Raw genomic sequence first — 15723 nt, 5'->3', positions numbered from 1 at the left:
ACGCATTAAAACATCACACAGCTCCGGGAAGTGCCATCGCCTGTAATCATGAGGGCGGGCAACCAGGCCCGACTATGCTGTTCCCAGCCACCTCACCTCTGCAACTGAGTCTTTGTTTTTTGTCTGCCTCTAACAGGGGTAACCCCAAAGGGAACCCTGCCAGGTCTTGGCCTTATTAGCTCAGGGGCTCAAGAGTCCCCGACTTTCATCACTGCCATCCTCCCATGTAACATGTTCCTACAGACAGACGACAACTCCAGCCAAGGCTGTCTCACCCCGTCACTTCCCTTTCTTTTTCTTTTAGTATCCCAACTCAAACGTTATCATGTGAAAATTCTCTGCACTTGCCAGCATGGTCTCTACTATGGACTCTAAAGCGAGCACTGTTGACAATTGTTGACCAACACTCTAGGCTTTTGTTAACTGTGTCGCATGATAGGTGCCAAAAGTGTTGACAAGTGTTTACAAAGATCACAGAGCTATATCTGCCCATGCTTTTCTTGACCGCTTTAACCTTGAGGGAGATGAATTTTTTTCCCATATAGCCACTGGTGATGAAATATGTATTTCATAATCCATACAGTTGCATCATTCTGGTTTACCTAAACTGAAAAAATTCAAACAAGCCCAGGCTTGAAGGAAAATCATGGCAACTATATTCTGGGACCAAACAGGTGTGCTTTTGAATGATTTCATTGAACCTGGAACATCCATCACACCACAAGTCCATTATGAAACACTTTCTAAACTGTGTTGTGCCATTCAAAACTGACAGTGGGAAATGCTGAACCAGGAATTGCTCTTCGAGATAACACACGGCTCTATGGACAACAGAACAATTCAAATGGGAAATTTTTATATTCCGCTTATGGTTTTGATCTCACACCCAGTGGCCACTATATCTACACCTCAAAAACTAGTTTGTGTTTTAAAAATTTGAGGAAAGTGAAGAGTTTAAAATATTTGAGTAAAAGTATAGCTGCAATCCCAGGTGGTGGAATTTTATGCAGTGGGTTTGGAGAAGCTTTTTTACAATGTCAAAAGTGATTGGAATAAAATGTTAATTATGTAGAAAAGTAAAGTTAATATGAAAGTATTTGAAACCACTAATAAATTTTTAATTTTTTTTAACTGTTTTCATTTTGTTAACCAATTGGTCCTTACCTTTGAACCACGCATTGTAGTTTGAAGAAGAAAAGAAAATGGTTCTATCACATAAAACAGAAAATATTGCTATTGAAAACATCTTAACCCTAATAAAGTTAACAAATAAAACAAGTTATATGTTTTTTAATGAAATATAATTAATGCTCATTTAATGAAGTAGCTATTTGGTGTGAAAGCACTGTGATAAACTTATCTAAAAATTAAAAATCAGTAAGTGAATCATTAATAAAAAAATCTTTCAAAATAAGAAGATTCTTATTGAAAATTCTTTCAATAAGAATTGATGGCTATGCTTTACAAAATAATGAAATACATGTTTAAACCTTTACTAATATTACAAAATATATTTATTTCAGTATTATGAGAGTTTGACAGTGAAAAAATTAACAGAGGATTATTTCAGATAAATAAAAGAACAATACTACATTAAAGTGAATTTTTTTAAATACATTAACTTCTAAATAATTTTTGAAATAATAAGGAAGAAACACTCGTTAAGCAATTTCAACTGTCTTCATTAAAATTAAAAAAAAAAAAATTTTTAAATAATATTTGACATTACTGAACTGCATTATAATAAAAATTTGTCTGTTCTTCCTGAATTCTGTATTGTATCAACAAAGACATTCAAAACATTCCTCATACCCTACCATTGAAGGAATGAGACGCAACTGAAACTGTAGATTTATGGTTATACTGGTTATAAGAAGTGCAAAGGTTCTGAGTCATCTGCAGAAAAGCAGATTGTTGTTAATCTACTTTATAAGCTATAAGATTTTGCAGTACGTCAACCAAATAAACAAATTTATGAAAAATGTGTTATCACATTTCTCATTAAAATTGTAATTAAAAAAATAATTTTTTAAATAAATAATGCTTGTAGTTTATCTTTGAGTTCAGGATTTTTAAAACCAATTGTGTTCAAGGTAAAATGTAATCGATATCCAGCACTTTGTTATACTAACTGCTCGCACTTTTCACTATAGATTTGAAGAACATGTGTCAAATAGAAACTGGGAATAAAATTTTGCATATCACCTTACAGATAGTGTCTTGTGCATTGATAGTGTTTTTAAAATAAATTATTATTATACCCAAGAATTAGAAAAATAAGAAAACTGGATATTTTGGAAGAGTTTGAGAGTTATAAGGCTGGAAAACAATATTACTATTATTTTCTTGAAAAAACTAATTTTAAATGTAATGAATTTTATGAAAGTCTTAAGATACAGAGGAAAAGAAATAACAGTCATAAATGGAGCAACAGTGAAGATTTGATAGAGTAGATTAGAGGATTAGGTAAATTATTCATTGTTTTAAGGAATACCATGCTAAATTATGGACATCATTGATTATAAAATTATTTTATTCTTTTGATTACATTTTTAATAATGATACTCATTTTAACCTTAATACATTTTAATATGTTCATATGTTTATTATTTTTTTTTATGTACTGCAAAGATTAATTAATAATTAAAATATATATACTATTTTTCAAATACTAATATATTTTTTATTTTGAATTTTTTAAAATGTTTTTTGTATGAATATTTTATTGTTTTACTGATAAGAATTATATAAGTATTTATTATAATATTTTTTTGTAATTTAGAGAATTATACATAAAATGATGCGTGAACTACAAATGTCACCAGCGTGTTTAAGGTCATTACAAAATATTTTTGTTAGTAAAAAACTTCATATGCACAAAATTGAATTAATAGATAAAAAATTAGCTAAAGAAGAAGAAGAATTCAAAGATATCAAGAAAAAAATTAAAGCAGCTGAAGTAAGTAAAATTCATTTTAATTTAATGGAATAACCTCTTGATCACAAATATTATAAGGTTCATTTAATAATTAAACACACAAATTGCTCTGGAGCTAAAGTAGTTTAACTAATGTGACTTTTTTACTTTTCAACATAATATCCAGCAAAATTAATGCACATGTCCCATCTTTGAATCAGCTTATTTATGCCTGCTGTAAAGAAATCTTTGTCTAGATATAAGAGCCAATTTAGCAAATTTTCTTTGATATCATTAAATGATTTCCATTAAGCTTCTGACCACATAGTGTCTCCTTGAGTGATCTAACAAGTGGAAATCCAATGTAGCCAAGTCAGGACGGTGTAGGAGGTGAGGTACTTCCCAGTCTGATATATGTCAGTATTTTCTCGATTTACCTGAGCTGTGTAAGGCTGGGCATGATCGTGAAGCACTGATACCTTTTCACTGGTTGTTTTTTCAATACTGTTTGTTTCACTTTGTTAATAAGTACGACGTCACAGTAGTATGCACTCTTCATTGTTTGCTGATCTAGAAAATCAAAAAAATCCAGCCTTATGCATCCCAATCATGATTTTCCTGCTGATGGTCGGTCTTGTAATTTTTTCTTGACAGGTAAACTCATGTTCTTCCACTCAGTGCTCTGTCTTTTTGATTCTGGTTCATAATGGTGAATCCATGTCTCATCTCTTGTTAGAATACTGTCCAAAAGCATTACCTACTTGCTGATACCATTATTTTCATCTCTGTGCACATGTGAAGTATTGTCTCTTTATGATGATTTGTCAACTCTTGGAACCCATCTTGCGCTTGTTTTATGGTACTCAAGCTTATCTGTGATAATGTTATGAACTGTTACTATACAACACTTGTAATTTTTGAGCTTTAATCTCAACTGTAATCCATTGATCTTCTTGGATGAAAGAGTTTATGCAAGATTTAAGTGTTGGAGTTCAAACTTCAATGGGATATCCGGAACAGTGCTTGTCAGTCACTGAAATCTTTCTACCTACTTGTAAAAATTTCTACGGTCCATACAACTTTGTCTGTATTGTTTGATCATACAAGAATCAATGTTAACCAGTTTTTCACCTTCAGAAAGCAAAAAAACATAACTGAATTCTGTTCAACTAATTTACAAACTTCAAGAGGACTCACCATTGTAAAATGAGATTTTCTGGTTATAAATAAAACAATTTTAGACACATGATAAGAAATCATCACAGGGTTGATTTTACTGAAATTTCAGAACTCTGTTACCAATTGTTTTGCCTCCACAGCCATTTGTGTTTTTAATTATTGACTAACCCTCAAATGTTCCTATTATTTTATTTTTAAATAGAAAAAACTCTATTAGCTTTAAAAATTTGTAAATTATTGTTTTTGTTTTTTTTTTTTTTGATAGATTGGCTTTTTTGGTTTGGGTTGTTGATTCAGATAATAGCTAATAAACTGTTGGTCTCAGGTTGCTTGTTGTTTTTATTGTATTCTACAGAGTGATTCAGGAGGATAGGACAATACCTTAATAACTCATTCTAGAGGCTAAAAATAAGAAAAAAGTTCATACAAACATAGGCCCGAAAACGCTTCGTTAGCGAGTTGTACAGGGTGAAAGATTTTTCCCGAGTTTCACTTCCTCCGGGTAAATTAAGGCTTTCTCAAATTCTGGGAAGGTCAATTAGGGGCAAATTCAATTGCTTCTTATGGTTTTTGAGCTGGGAAATTGAAAAAATAGGTCCCAGAACTGTATCTCTCTTAGTTTCTAAGATATCCCATGTAAAACGCCAAAATAGGGTCAAAAAACACATTTTTTTACGTTTGACGTGCAATAACGTTGTTAAATTGGCAATAAATCATACATTTTTTAAACATTAATTGTAGAGAATTTAATTATAAGAAGACTGATGTAACTAATGTCAACAGAAAACAAATAACATTTTAACCATATCGACGACTTTTAATTACAACAAAACAGATTAATTTTTAACAGATTGAAATGAAAAACTTTTTCGTTATGTACAGTAGAAAATTACTGGAGGAAGAAAGAATACTTACTGGTTTTTTATGATAATGATAAAATGCTGCTTACAAGTAGTATTTCATGTGGTTTAATAACTTCCAAAAATGCTACCGTTGTGTTCAATGCACTTTTTAACACGTTGTACTAGATTTTGTGTTGCCAGTCTAACGGTATCTTTGCGTTCCTCGATTATAGCTGCAGCGTTGAGAATGCAAGCAATCAGTTCATCGCATGTGTCTACTTTTTGATATTCTCTTTCTCTAGAAGACACCGCTGATTATATTGTCGTCGAATGGCTTTGATGGCTTGTAATTCATAACCTTGTGGTGACCCTGAAAAGGGCCGTTTTTGCATTAGCTCTGAGAAGAGTTGTTGGGTCTTGAAGCTGGTCTCCGGCAAAGTCGGGGTGTTGCGGCTCATCCATTGAAGTAAGACGGGACTTCCCCTCAGTGGCAGTTGGGTCCCCACTTCAGCATGGCAGTGGTGGCCCCCAGGGCCCTGCAGTCAGCATCAGTCATCCTTTGCCGGTGCGGCCAAGATGGTTCTCTTTGCGCAATCCCATGTTGAGCTGGCTACTGCTGTTGAGTCTGCCTGGCAAGCTGGAGCAGGAAGGTAGTGACCACTTCCAGCAGCTCCCTTGGCGAGCCAGCCAGGCCTGTTGCTCTGGCAGGGATGTTTTCATCCGCCGGGAGGTCCCAAATTGAGGCGGCCAGGGAACTTCTTTTTTCTTCCATCTTCTTCTTGGACTTCTCCAGGTGGTAGTTGATGAATTGAAAATTCACTCTCGTGCATGCTTTTTTATTGGAGCCTGAGAGTGGTGGGGCCACAGTGCCGCTATAGTGGGAGAACTGCATGGTCATCTGCGCAGCGGTAGTGATGATTGTATCAGCATGTCCATATACTGTGCCCCAGCTCACATTTAACTGTGTTTGTCCGCCGATATTAAATTAGGTATATATGTGGTAACAATATATAATGACCGTCAAATTGAAAAAGCACACTAACATGTATTTCACTTTTGACTTGGACACACAAGATTTTTTTGGTCATCTTAATCTCTGTGAATGCCTTTCCAAACTTTGGTGTTTTGTCTGTGGATCGTAATGGAAGAACTTACTCTCACACTAGTGATAACACAGTTCAGTAATTCTGATTTGAGGTCTATACTAGTTCGAAAAATTCAGCTCACATTTTTCCAAGCATCTCATTATTGCTCTGACAGAAAATAGATAGTTAACTTTTGGAAATAACAAAGATCGTGGGATGAGATCTGATGATTAAAGTAACATTTTTTAGTTGTTTTTGCACAAATTTCTCTCATTCTCAGATCTTCAGTTATTATTAAGCGAACAGTTTCAGATTGTTCACTTTTTCTGGAATCATTTTCACTGTTATTCTTCAACCCAGTCATACAATTTCACACATCCTGGCTGTGTTGACCTCTGCTCTTGAGGTTAATGATCATCGCCTGTGGTCTTCATCTTCAACATTTGCTCTCCCTTCCAAAAACATTTTATGTCAATGAAAAATGTGTGCTCCTGACATAACATAATTTCCCAAAGCCTTCTGAAACTTACCTTAGGTTGTCATGGTATTCTCACTGGTTTAACACAAAAAGAAGTGGCATACTGTTGCGTAATATTTCTTGATTCTTTTTTCATGATGAGAAAGAAAAAACATCTTCATTTATTACACCACTACCCAAGACCAAGACATCACAGCAATTAGTTGGCTGGACTCAGTGACAGGGGATCAAGGTTAAATATGGTGTGTATGCATGCTACAGGGTTACTACATCATGCTAGAAAAGATCAGTTTTATTACTTTGTTGTCCGATCTCATAAACATGTACCTGGGTTTGGGTGATAACTTCTGAAATGAGTTGACCACTTATGTGAATGTAATTGGAACGCCCCAGATTGTAAGGGATTGCATGATGACTCCAACCAAAGTTGGAGGTGATGTAGACCCCCATCATATATGGACTATTATGTGGTTAGGCGCATTTGTATACTTTTTAGGTGGAAAAACCACCTTACCCTCCAATGGCTACAATCATTGTTTCTTTTTACTGCATGTGAATAATTTCATAGTTATAATATGTTGTTATTTTCTGGGTTATGAATATTGTATTTTGTGCAAAAACTTCTGGATAATTCTGCATTATTACTTGACCATCTAATTTTAATGAACTTTATTCAGGCTATAGAACCAGTATTTGAATGTGAAGTAAATTGTTGCAAACAAAATTTATTTATTTTCACTGAGTAAAAAGGTGAGTGAAGCAAGATAAGGAATGATCTGCATTGCAGTCAATAAGATAATGTTCAATGAACAGCAGTTTAATTATGAAATCAATTAGCATTTTTTGCTTTTGCAAATTTAGTTTTCTGTATGGGTACAAAAGAGGTATGGGCCTCTAAAAAGACTCCAAAAGAGGTATGGTTCAGTATGGGCCAAAAGAGGGTGTTGTGAGGGTCACAAACATATGACATTAAACTAGGGAGGTAATTATTTTCAGTGTTTTAAAGTAATCAGAATGTAAGGTGAGCACAAAAAGTCAGGGATAAGTGTTACAAATATATATTTCACAGTTTAAGAATATCTGGTTTGAGGATTTAATATTTTCTAGATTTTAGCTTTTTGAGGTACAGTAAAACCAGTCTTCTTCTACACAAATTACAACTTCGCATAACACTAATCATATTACTAGTGCAAAATTTTTACAGGTGATCTTTGTGAAATTCATTACCAGGCCAGAGACAGTGGTAATATTGTCAAGATATATGAAGCTAAAATCAGAAAGTGAAAATATAATGGAAGTTGAGTAATTGAGAGCAATCAAGTTTTTGTGGATTCAAACATCAAATTAAGCATTGCTTCCTTCCACTGGTACCACTCAGGAGAGGCAAGAAATCCTAATTTCAATTCATAAAAAATACATGCTTACTGAAACTACAGTTGAAAGTAATTGCTGATACTCATATAATTTTATCCAGTTCAAACATTTTCAGCATTTGACAGAAAATTTCTTGTTCAGTTTTGTTAATTGGGACATCGTGGATCTTTACAAAACATTGAACACTTGTCGTAAGAAGTATGTAGAAATATTTCATCCTTTTGCAATATAGGGAGCACCATTTAATTGACCATCTTGCAGAGTTTATATTGAAGAGGTGGTAAGAGCGTTATCGGAAAAGAGCACCATAGTAAAAGGATTCACTCTAATTAAAAAGTGCATAATGTCAAAAGCATTGGGAACTGGGAAACACAACATCACTTATTAAACCCGGACTACAGCAGTGATTTCTTTAACTGAATCACGATCTAAAAAAAAGCTACTGTCTTGTTTGGTATGTGTAATTTTTTAAACTAAAATACTTTCTCATAATCTGAATAATTACAATTTTAAGTAAAATTGTATTTTGAGTTGGCCAAGTAATAGTACAGAATTACCCTCTTAATTTTTTATTTTTGTTAATCAGTTTAACAATTTGGATTGAACTTGATACATCTGGGAAGGAGTTAAAAATCCATCTTTTTGTGATGAAAAATTTCCTTTATGTACCTTTAACCTACAGTAAAAGTGTTTAAAATTTAAGTGCTGTACACAAATCTAAAAAAGGTACATGAAGCATGTTTGAAATAATAGACATGTTTTATTTCAGCTACTGATGAGGTTAGGCAGTCAGGTTACAACGAGATTATCGATTGCCCTTTTGCAGGGTCCTAGGGATGATCTGCTCTTTCAAATCTAGAATGCTATCTTCCATCCTTGCCTGACTTCATTTAAAAAATTTTCAAGCTGTTCAAGTTGCTTATTTATGTAACTGCTGTCACAACAGCTGAGTGGCAATCGTTTCAATCTCATAATTGATATCTCAAGATCAAATTGTCCATTTTTTTTTACTTTTATTTATTTAATTATTTTAAATTGAATATAACATTTATTAATCTAACAATAAATCTTTATAAACATGTGGGAGTAGAGGTCACATGGGAAATGAAGATTAACAAAAGTCAACAAACAAGTTTTGTTTTATAAAACATGAAAAAGGTTTTAATAAATAAACTTATTTTACCTGTTAAAATCCATAGGATGTAACAGGCAAGCTTGCCGCTGCTGTGATTACAGGTATGCAAATAAGCTACCTCAACCACTCAAACATCTTTAAATAAGTTTACTCAGAAGTGGGGGGGATTTTGGATTTGAAGGAAGGACCATCCTGCAAAAGGGCATTGGTATAATCCATTGTAAGCTTGACTGCCTGCTCTTGTAAGTGATTTTTTTTTTTTTGTACCACTGGCAAATATAATTTTTTTGTAATGCATGTTCATGATATAATTTTTTTTTCCAAAATGCACTTTTAAATTTTACAAATTTCTAGGATACAAAATAGTAAAAAATCAGTTGCATCTTTTATGGTAAGTTCCAATAGTTAAAGTAGTCTCCTTAGTGTAAAATGTTTATAAATTGTTAAGTTGAATATAATCTACACATTTTACACACAGCAGATGCTGATGCCAAGTATTGTGTTGTATTCTTGGACACCTTAATTGTCTATCAGCAGTGTATTACTGGTGGATCAAAGTCAAGATCTGTGATCTTGACTTTTGTCTTACACACACCCATAAAAATACAATGTATTGATAAATATTATTCAATGAATACTAAAAGTAACAAAGAATTTGCCACAATATTTACCGATGTTCTTTAGAGCTTCTAGAAATAGAGATATTGTATAAATAAACTACTGTTGACTTTGACTTGACAGCTGCAGTTTGGAACACATCGTATTTGTCAAAAAATTGACAAGTTGTCATTTCAAGATTTATAATTTCAGATGCACATTTATTAATAATATTTTTATTTAAATGTATAATACTGGATTTCTGCATTTGTTGCTAAGTCAATAATAAAAAAAATACGGGTAGATTATAATTGATTTTTGATATTAACACATTCACTGCCATGCACATTGTTGGGCATCTCATTTCCCTGTGCCAGCCATTATTGCCAGTTTAATGTATTTTTACAACAATATCTTAAATTCTAAATATCTCTAAAAGTACTGAACAGAATTGAATGAAATTTTCTAGTTGCCTTTAATAATGCTTCAGGGTGTGATATTTGGTAAAACAATCTCCTGGGTGTTGAGGGATATTGCAAGAAATGCAGAGAAACTTAGTTGAGCTGCGAATTTTCTTTGATTTGCAGACCTTGTAGTCTCTAGAGGGTCTTTCCTTTCTTCTTTGTAGCTGGGATATGGATAAGTTTATGTTTTTTCATCTGTCCCATCTAGTCTGTGTACAGGATCATTCATTCATCATTATATCTTCATCACCCGAATCTTCGTCTGCAAATATCTCATCTAAAACTTGCTCAATTTGCTGTGAATCTAAACCTTTACTACGATTATACTTCGCAGAGGACGCCATTTTCATAGCTTGTAAATAACAGATAAAAGTTTGATTATAGTATCAAGAAAAAATTAAACTATCGGACGATTATCAAAAAAAAAACCACATAAATCGATAAGTTAAACCTTTATGTATCGATAGCCAAAGCTTCACGTATGTTGACTGCCAACAGTAGTAAGCAAAAACGTTTATATGAAGCAGTGTCCTAAAACGTCTTAACGACGTGTTTGGCGTTGGTGACCCGGAAAAAATGAAATGTCGATCGGTGTGTTTGGCGGTGAATGTGTTAATAAAACTATTGAATTATGATTCTTAGATTATACAGTAGTCCATTCACTCATCCATTTTTTAAAAAAAATTGTTGTCCTTGTTACAGTTTTTTCCCCCAAATAATTTGCCAAAATTCAGTTGTCAAAACTATAATTAAAAGAGCATAAACAACCGTTTGCAGTCTTATGTCAATAGAAGTAAAAATAGGGATTACATTTTTTTCCTGACAACATCAAGACTTACACCAGTATAAAAATACAAACAATATCTCATTAAAAGAATAAAGTCATCTTCTTGTCGTCATTTAATAAAAATGAAGTTGGGTGTACCATTGGTTTTTTGTTAAAAAATTTAGGTTGAATCCATTTTTCAAAATGAGAAGTTGGTTAAAAGAGAAATGTATATATTTAAAATAACATGACTTCTAATAATTACTGATGAAAAAACACTGCATAATAATTTAAAAGTATTATTAATCTTAAAATATTTATTTATGTATTTCGTTTCTTATTAAAAAAAGAAGTTAATAATTTGAACTGTGCAAGAATGATTTGTTTTCAAATAGTATGAAATGTGAAATTGAAAGTACAAATTCAGTGAGATGCTGAGTTACTTTTCCTTAAAAAGGTATACTAGAATGTAATTAAAAATAATTCAAATGGCAATATCCTTAGGTTAATTGAACAAAAAATTGAATACTAAAGAAAATTATAAATTTACACTTTGCCTCTGTAAGTAAAGTTGATTCTATTTATACTCTGCCTACTACACATTTAAAAAAAAATAGTAAAACTTTATAGAACGCCTGTTTTTAGGGAAAGGGTTTAATTCTTCTAAACTTCTGGTAATATTTAATTTACCAGTTCTTTTTTGCACCTCATGTAAAGAAAAAAAAGTAAATTTCAAGTTGATAGGTTGAACAAGAAATTTTTTAAGGTTTAGGGGTAGATGTTTTTTCAAAAGCTATTTTACATAAGCTAAAAATATTAGTAATAAAAATTGTCATTTTTAAACCATCTAATACACATCAGCTATTGTCACGGAAAACTTTTTTATTGTTTCACATAATCCCAGAAATTTGCAAAATAATCATTGATGAGTATTCCATTTTAATTCAACAAATTTTCAAAAATTTTATTGCATCACTATTTTTGATCTTGATGATATTTAGTATATGATAACTACACCCACCTTATAGTGGCCAAAAAATATTTTTTTATATTTAAAAAGAAAACTTTTTGAGTAATAGACTATTTTCTAACTTGCCAACAGGTAAAAACAGTAATTTTCATCACTTTTTCCATGAGCTGTAGCATTCTTATTTTACATCATACAGAGGTCAAAAGGGGCTTTTTGGAAAGAGTTAAGGTGGAACTTCATCTTAGTGTACTCAAAATTTTGTTACATAACTATATCTTGTAATGTTTACTGAAGTTACGTTTACAAATTGTTGTTTTTTCAAATTTTGGACCCAAAATAAATAATGAAGGGCGAAGGGTAACAGGCCTGTTATTTTAATTTTTAACTCTAAGGTACTAGTAGTACTTATAAAAAAATTGGACTGGTATAGAGTGTCTTTCACTAAAAAATAAAATGGCTGCCAAATCATAAGATTTTGAAAATGTCTCATTTTTAGGACTCAAAACCATATGTGGGACAGGTGGCCAAAATCTGAAATGTTTACAGCAGTAAGTACCTTTTATGTACTTTAAAACCATATAAAATTTATTTTGTTACTCAAAGGGGTTAACGAGTAATGAAGCTATCAAAACCGCTATAAACACCATTCCTTCTAACCGTGAATAATGTATCCAAAAAATTCACAGCATGTATTTTTTCAGATAATAATGTAGGCTATTATAAAAAATATTTTGATGTCTATAATGAGGTAGCTTATATTCTAGATAGTTTGTTACTTAAAGTATGACTCAGACACACAAACTCATCTTTAAACATGAATGTAAGCGTAATTCTAAATGTAAACATTGTAGAAGGCTCAGTTACTGTTTTAATTTCATGTGATATTTTGTATTGTTGCTAATGTTACTACTGTGGTTAAGTATTGTACACTTTATAAAGTAATTTTATTAACAGTGAACTCTCTTTTACGAGATATCTTTTGTTTTTAATTTTATTAATTAGAGAGATTTTTATTTTAGCTGTAGAAAAACTGAGATAAGACAAAGTGAGGTGCAGTTGGTAATTTTATAGTTTATATTAACTGTTGTTATTGTAAGAACCCCTTGCATTCTATAAAAACGGATTATAGAGTGTTCAATTGGCATTCACACTGAAACAGTATGTCACAAATTAACTTAGAATAGATCTTCAGTATTGCACAATATTTTAGAATTTACTGAACAGCAAATAACATTGATATCTCTAAGTGGATGTACTGAAACAAAAAATATCTGTACTTTTCATAAAACTGAATATTTAGATAAATATTTTCATATTAATGGGAACAGTTGCTCTGACCCATTTACCTGTTACACTGCACTGGTTAAGAAATATCTTTGACATTTTCAACAAGCAATCCAAATTTAAAAGTAATTCCAGGCAAAGCACTGTGTATAAAATGCTTAAACAAGATACAATGACCACAAGATGACACAGAAAGCGAACCGGATTGTGGAGATATATTTGAGCCTTAATGTATTATAGTCAAATCGATGAATAAAGCTTGTTCAACACTTGGCATTTCCTCCATTAAGGTTCAAAAATTATTGAGCAGCGCAAAGGAACCAATTTTAAAAAATAAAGTTACAAAAATAGCTGAGTTAGTTACCAGTAAATTAAGCAATTCCTTTAATTTAAATATTTCTACAGAAGAAACCAGTTCAGTACCACAAAATTATGCTCATTTAGGTAGTAAACATGAAGAATTAATCATTAAATTAAAGGATAAAATGAAAACGGTTACATCAACCCAGGAAAAGATTAATATTTTAAGTTTATTGCCAAACAGCTGGAAAATTCAAAATTAGTTTAGTGTTTGTCAGTATTTAGCTTGTCAGTCCAAAAAATTAGTTAAAAAAAGTGGAATTTTGCCACAAATTGGCAAAAAAAACCCAATCACATAATTGATGAAAATTTTATTAAATGTGTCCAAGATTTTTACCAGAATGATGAGCACATCCGAATGATGCCAGGCAAGAAGGATTGTGTCTGTGTAAGACAAGCTGATAGGAAGAAAACTAATATTTAAAAAGGCTTATCTTATGTAACTTAAAAGAATTGTACACAGCCTTCAAAGAAAAACATAATTGAAAAATTTGCTGATTTAAGACCTAAAAGTTGTGTTCTGGCTGGTGGGTCAGGTACTCACTCTGTGTGTTGTGTGTGTCACCCACCAAAATGTAAAACTCATATTATCTACTCTAAAAATGAAATTTGATTATAAAATTCTCCTTTTAACTATAGTATGTGATATAGAAAATGAAATGTGCATGCTGTCACAGAGTGAAAAATGTCCGGACACTAATGAAGTGCTCAGATTACTGCAAGAGAGCTGTGATGATTTTGATTCTGAAATTATCTTCAAAGAGTGGATTCCTGTTGACCGTTGTGAACTAACTTCTCAAAGTCTTCCATTTCAAAAGTACTTAGATAAACTTACTGAATATTTAAATAATCCTAAAAGGCATAATTTTGTTGCAAAGGAACAAGCTAATTTCCTCAACATTAAAATGGAAAACTTGTTGGAGGATGAATGTATTATAACAGGAGACGTATCTCAAAATTTTCTTTTTGTGATTCAGGATGAAGTCCAGTCACATCACTGGTTAAAAAAATTATGCCACAGTATATCCATTTCTCATATATTTTAAAAATAAAGGAAAATTACAAAGCCGAAGCTACTGTGTGATTAGTGAGTACCACAAGTTAAACAATGTTTTAATTTTTCTGATGGCTCCAGTAGCCCAGTACAAAAACAAAAATATTTCATAAATTTGTGCCACCATCAAGAAGATTTTGAAATTGCAGCTGAATGGCATTTTTTTTACTCATACCGTGGAAAAGGACCATGTGATGGTATTGATGGAACTGTAAAAAAGACTGTGACTAAAGCAAGCCTTCAAAGAATGGTCAAAAATCAAATTGTTACACCTTCTGAAATGTACAATTATTGCAAAGACAATATTAAAAACATAACATTTATTTTCTGCTCTAATAAAGATGTTCAAGAGATGGAAGAATACTTCAGTTCTCGTTATCAGGTAATCACAACAGTCCCAAAAACAAAACCTTTTCACAGTTATGTTCTAACAAGTCAGAAATGTATTCTGAAAGTCTGGGCAACCTCTGAATCAGAAACGTTTACATTAGTATCGGTACACAAAGACATAGTATTAGTACAGTGTTTCTGATTGCTTTATAGGTTTACCAAAGCCAAAATGTAAAAATTATGTCTGCTGTGTATATGATGGCAAGTGGTGGTTAGGCGAAGTCAATGAAGTTAAAATGCATGAAAATGAAGAGGAATATTGAATACACTTTTTCCATCCACCGATACTTCACATTCAAGAAATCATTGAGGGATAATCAAACATGGGTTCAACTCGAAAATATTTTAAAGATTCTCATGCCTTCAGAGCTTTTCCTATCAACTACTGAAAGAGGACACAACATTATACCAAAGATGAATGAGGACTTATAAGTTCTACTCAATAAAAAAATGGCAGGAGCACTAAGTTAAGTTTGTTATCAGAAAGTGCAAGATTTATTCATAACTTCCATTAGCAGGAGTAAAATAAGGTAAAAGTGAATTGAAGAAGTTGCTAATTTATTTGAATTGTTTATCATTCTGTAATTGACTATTTATTAATTATCAATTTATTCACTCTAATGAGTTTAGTTGTAATTTTTATAATCTGAAAAAAATACATACATCATTATTTTTGGATGCGTTGTTTACAGTTAGAAGGAATAGTGCTTTTAGTGGTTTTGTTGGCTTTATTCGTCAACCCCTTTGAGTAACAAAATAAATTTTATATGGTTTTAAAGTACATAAAAGGTACTTACTGCTGTAAACATTTCAGATTTTGGCCACCTG

At 32.0% G+C, this 15723-nt stretch overlaps 1 protein-coding gene across 3 annotated transcripts in view; it reads left to right on the top strand.

Annotated features, from left to right (window-relative positions):
* The window catches only part of SMC5 (structural maintenance of chromosomes 5), a 128846-nt gene that overhangs the window by 90117 nt on the left and 23006 nt on the right, over window positions 1-15723 (top strand). For all 3 annotated transcript variants that reach the window (XM_075363793.1, XM_075363792.1, XM_075363794.1), the window contains one exon: window positions 2783-2959. In XM_075363793.1, coding sequence (XP_075219908.1) covers window positions 2783-2959 — 177 coding nt within the window. The remainder of the gene's footprint in view (window positions 1-2782; window positions 2960-15723) is intronic.

The sequence above is a fragment of the Lycorma delicatula genome, chromosome 4, assembly GCF_047948215.1.
Source record: "Lycorma delicatula isolate Av1 chromosome 4, ASM4794821v1, whole genome shotgun sequence".
In the NCBI taxonomy this organism is placed as follows: Eukaryota; Metazoa; Arthropoda; class Insecta; order Hemiptera; family Fulgoridae; genus Lycorma; species Lycorma delicatula.
This window is presented reverse-complemented; position numbering and strand designations above follow the sequence as displayed.